At 45.4% G+C, this 5,000-nt stretch overlaps 1 protein-coding gene across 1 annotated transcript in view; it reads right to left on the bottom strand.

Annotated features, from left to right (window-relative positions):
* LOC119573729 (ethanolamine kinase 1-like) overlaps positions 1-5,000 on the bottom strand; it is a 10,212-nt gene that overhangs the window by 809 nt on the left and 4,403 nt on the right. Inside the window, exons 3-7 of the mRNA XM_037920834.1 lie at positions 4,083-4,216; positions 2,924-3,085; positions 1,677-1,771; positions 1,024-1,250; positions 382-610 (exon numbers count right to left, since the gene is read on the bottom strand). Coding sequence (XP_037776762.1) covers positions 382-610; positions 1,024-1,250; positions 1,677-1,771; positions 2,924-3,085; positions 4,083-4,216 — 847 coding nt within the window. The remainder of the gene's footprint in view (positions 1-381; positions 611-1,023; positions 1,251-1,676; positions 1,772-2,923; positions 3,086-4,082; positions 4,217-5,000) is intronic.

The following is a 5,000-nucleotide window of genomic DNA, read 5'->3' as shown; positions in this document are numbered from 1 at the left end:
AAGATATTAGTTACATCGATGCCTGAGACTTTTTTATCTCTAGGGAAAAGCAATTTTTTGTCATTATATTACCCTTCTTGTTTGCTCCAAAATGAATATCGTCTTACGAAACCAGGTAAACAACTTGGTGATATCTCTCCAGAACCCTTGAAAAGACGCTTGAGAGGCCGACACGTTACCACTGTACTATCCCGGAGGCTACATTCAGAAAGATTTCGGACACCTTAAAAGCAGAGCCGGACCAGCAACTCGCGCCCGTCAGCCAATCACCGTCGGGGCAGTCTTACGCCGCAGCCAATCACCGTCGAGCTGCCTTGCCTCGTTAGCCAATCACCGGGAAAAGATGTCTGAGGTGTCTCTGAATACGAGCGATAAACTCACGTGATGTAATCGAAGTCCAGCGAGGAATGGCAGGCCTGCAGAAGCCCCCAGACGCCCCACAGGAGGTGAGACGCTAGAGTGAATTTCGTGACCCAGCCTCTCCAGAGTTCGATGTCTTGCAGAGTGACCTCGTCCTCCACCACGCCCTGGTACTCGGAAAGGTAGCTGCGTAGCCACGACCGCTGTACCTCGGGGCTTGGGTACCGCGTCCAGTCCAGTTCCTCCATTCCTGCAGTAGGTTAGCGTCTTGGGTTTTGTAAAAGTTGAGATTATAGGGTATATGCTTTGGTTGTTTGCTGGTCAGTCGTTCTTGTCTCTCTCTCTCTCTTTCTTTCTTGATCTCTTTTTGTCTCTCTCTCTCGCTTTCTGTCTTTCGATGTCTCTCTCTCTCACTTTCTGTCTTTCGATGTCTCTCTCTCACTTTCTGTCTCTCTCTCTCTTCTCTCTCTCTTCTCTCCCTCTCCTCTCCTCTCTCTTCTCTCTTTTCTCCTCCCACCTTTCCCTTTCCACCTTTCCCTCTCCCCACCCCCTTTCCCTCTCCTCCACCCCCTTTCCCTCCCCCCACCCTCTTTTCCCTCCCTCCCACCCCATATTCCCCCCCTTCCCCCCCACCCAACCCCTAGTCCCCCCCTTCCCCCACCCCCGAGTACTCATTGAAGTGGTTGGCGATATCGAACGGCTGGTAGTTGGGCGCCGCGTACTCGAAGTCGATGAAGGTGACGCTGCCGTGGTCGTCGTCCCAGATGATGTTCCTGACGAGGAGGTCGTTGTGGCAGAAGACCACCGGGCAGCCTAAGGGCACCAGGTGGGCCTCCAGCTCGTCTGACATCTGACTCAGCATCTTTTTGGTGCAGCCCGACGCCACGACTCTGGAAGGGGAAGGTAGGTGTGGTCAGACTGTTGTAAATCAATAGATATATATAAAGAAATATATATATATATATATATATATATATATATATATATATATATATATATGTGTGTGTGTGTGTGTGTGTGCGCGTGAGTGCGAGTGTGTGTATGTGTGTGCGTGGGTGTGGGTGTGTGTGTGTGTGTGTGTGTGTGTGTGTCTGTGTGTGTGTGTGTGTAAATAGGTCAATCAATCAAATGATTTTCTTTTTTAAATAAAGACTGACGAAGGAGATATTACGATAGAGAGATACAAATAAACCAGTAGATATGTATAAATAAATAAAAACATATACGGATAGACATGAATAAATAAATTAAATGAATTCAAATGAAAATAAAGGTTTACGAAGGAGATATTACGACAGACAGTTTATTTAATTTACCTTTTCTGCTTTTCGGCATCGGGGAAGGAATCCGGAAGGAGGGAGAGGAACTTCCGTAGTTTCGGGAACAACATCGGGTTCTTTTTGTCGCCCGGCTGAGGGAAACGAGGATTAGTTAAATGGCTTTTGTTCAGGGGAAATTATCTGTCTTTTTTTTCATTTCCTCGGATTTTTTTTTTTGGAGGGGGTTCTTTTTTTCTCGTTCTCTCTGTCTTTTTCTTCTTTTCTCATCTCTGCTCTTCCCTTATCTCTCTTTCTGTCTCTCTGTCTCTGTCTCTCTTTCTCTCTCTCTCTCTCTCTCACTCACACTTCCTCTTCTATTCTCTTATTTCTCTTTTCTCTCTCTCTCTCTCTCTCTCTCTCTCTCTCTCTCTCTCTCTCTCTCTCTCTGTCTCTGTCTCCAAACATCCATCCATCCTTCCCTTCACCTTTCTTAAACCCTCTCCAGAAGTGTGCACAAGAATCTTCCTTCCCCCCATGACCTGAATCGACCCCCCGCCCCCCGCATCCTCGACCCTGACCTGTATCACTTGCCCCATTTTAACCCTGGATCTGAATCAGCTGTTTCTGACCTGTATCACTTGACCATGACCTGTATTACTGTCCTTGATCTGAATCACTGATATGAATTTGCTGACCCTGACCTGAATTGAGCCCATACCTGACCTGAATTGAGCCAATACCTGACCTGAATTGACCCCATACCTGACCTGAATTGACCCCATACCTGACCTGAATTGAGCCCATATCTGACCTGAAGTGAGCCCATACCTGACCTGAATTGAGCCCATACCTGACCTGAATTGACCCATACCTGACCTGAATTGAACCCATACCTGACCTGAATTGAGCCCATACCTGACCTGAATTGAGCCCATACCTGACCTGAATTGAACCCATACCTGACCTGAATTGAACCCATACCTGACCTGAAATGCCCTACCTGACCTAATTGAGCCCATACCTGACCTGAATTGACCCTACCTAAACCTGAATTGAGCCCATACCTGACCTGAATTGAGCCCATACCTGACCTGAATTGAGCCCATACCTGACCTGAATTGAACCCATACCTGACCTGAATTGAGCCCATACCTGACCTGAATTGAGCCCATATCACTTACCCCTGACATGTTTTACTATCCACTGACCTGAAACGACTTGTCCCTGACCTGTATCCCGTGTGCCTGACGTGTATCTTATGCATCTTGGCGACCTGCTTGGACCCGTATCCCTTGCCCCCTGACCTGTATCTTATGTATCTTGGCGACCTGCTTGGACACCGCCCTCCACACGTTCTCGTGAGTTACGCTCTTGAACGTAAGAGGAACGCCGGGAGTGAACGCGTAACATAGGCCGTTAGTGAACGCCACGTACACCTCGGGTCCGCAGCCAGCCTCGTGAATGACCTGGGAGAGGGAGAGAGGGGGATGGATGGGGGAGGGAGGGGAGGAAGGAGAGAGAGAGAGAGAGAGAGATGGAGGAGGGAAAGGGGGGGGGGGTGGAGGGTGTAGAGGGGGATGAGAGAGATGGGGTGGGGGATGGAGAGAGATGGGGGTGAAGGGGGGAAGGAGGGGTGGAGGGAGAGAGTGAGGGGGTGATGGGGAAAGAGAGAGAAAGAGAGGGGATGGGAAGGGGGGGGAGAAAGGGGATGGTGGGTGGAGATGGGGAAGGGGAGAGAAAGGGTGGGGGAAGGAAAGGGGATGGAGGGGGAGAAAGTGGAAGAGGGGGGTGGAGGGAAGGAGGAAAAAAGAGAGAAAGAAGGGGGCGGATAGCGGGAGGGAAAGAGGCAGAAAGAGAGAGGGAGGCAAGAGAGATTTTTTTTATATAAAAAAGGGAGAAAGAGAGAGAGAGAAATAAGGAAGGAGAAAAAAAATTGTTTACTACTTTTATCACAAATAAATGTAAATACACAAAAAAATATGCTATATAAAACTAAAAAAATTAAAACCTAGAAAAAAAAATATGCATCCACTCTTTCCTAAAGATATTTTTTTTTAAATAAATAAATAAATAAACGGAAAATAAGTACATATATGAATAGATTAATATATAACCAAATAAATACACACATAATTACATAATTAGTTAAATGAATAGAAAAAAACAAACAAACAGAAAACTTACACCATTACCTAAATAAATAATGAAAACACCCTTGATTAATAAATAAATAAAAATATACCATGAAGCTAAAAGAATAATGATAATGATAATAATAATAATAATAATAATAACATAAGCAGATAAATAAATAAAAACCATGACACAGTAGCTTCCAGATCCCTACCTTCTATGAAGGCTAAAAAAAAGATAATAATAATAATAATAATAAGTAAATAGATAAATAAAAACACCATAACACAGTAGCGTAAAAAAGAAAGAAAGAAAAACACCATAACACACCTTCATTGTGTTAATTTCCTCTTGCCTGTCGATAAAGAGGTGGGTGTTGTTACCATACACCCTCACTAACACCTGATCTCGCTCGCTCTCGCACCACACGCCCACGAGGATGTTGGTGACGCCGCAGTGTAGGTCTGGGGGAGGGAGAGGGCGTGAGACGGTGAAAAGGAGTGTGAGAGAGAGAGAGAGTAAGAGAAAGAGAGAGAGAGTGAGTGAAAGGGTGGGAGAGAGAAAGGTAGTGAGATGGTGAGAAAGAGAGAGCGGGCGTGAGATGGTGAGAAAGAGTGAGCGAGAGAGAGAGAGAGAAAGAGTAAGAGAAAGAGAGAGAGTGAAAAAGTGGGAGAGAGAGAGAGAGTGAGTGAAAGGGTGGGAGAGAGAGAATGAGATGATTTGTGAAATAGAGAGAGAGAGAGGACGTGAGAAGATGGTGAGAAAGAGTGGGAGAGAGAGACAGAGAGAGAGAGAGGATGAAAAGATGATGAGAAAGAGGGAGAGAGAGAGTGCTGAGATGCTGAGAAAGAGTGGGAGAGAGAGAGTGAAAGAGTGGGAGAGAGAAAGGTTGTGAGATGGTGAGAAAGGATAGGGGAGAGAGGATGAGAGAGAGTGAAAAGATGGCTAGAAAGAATGACAGGGCGTGAGAAGATGATGAGAAAGAGTAAGAGAGAGAGAATGAGAAGGAAGGGAGGAGGAAGAGAAAGCAGAGAGGGTGAAAGAAGAGGAGGAGGAAGAGGAAGAAGATGAGGGAGAAAGAGGAGGAGGAAAAGGATGAAGATGAGGGTGAAAAGGAAAAGGAAGAAAAAAAATATTTAAAAAAGACAAGATAAAAGTAGATGAGAAAGAAACCACTACAGCAATAAAAAAAAAAAAAATGTAAATAAAGGCAAAATAAACATTTCCAAGATCATTCATAAAAGAATC

Source organism: Penaeus monodon, chromosome 6 (assembly GCF_015228065.2).
Source record: "Penaeus monodon isolate SGIC_2016 chromosome 6, NSTDA_Pmon_1, whole genome shotgun sequence".
NCBI classification, from domain to species: Eukaryota; Metazoa; Arthropoda; class Malacostraca; order Decapoda; family Penaeidae; genus Penaeus; species Penaeus monodon.
This window is presented reverse-complemented; position numbering and strand designations above follow the sequence as displayed.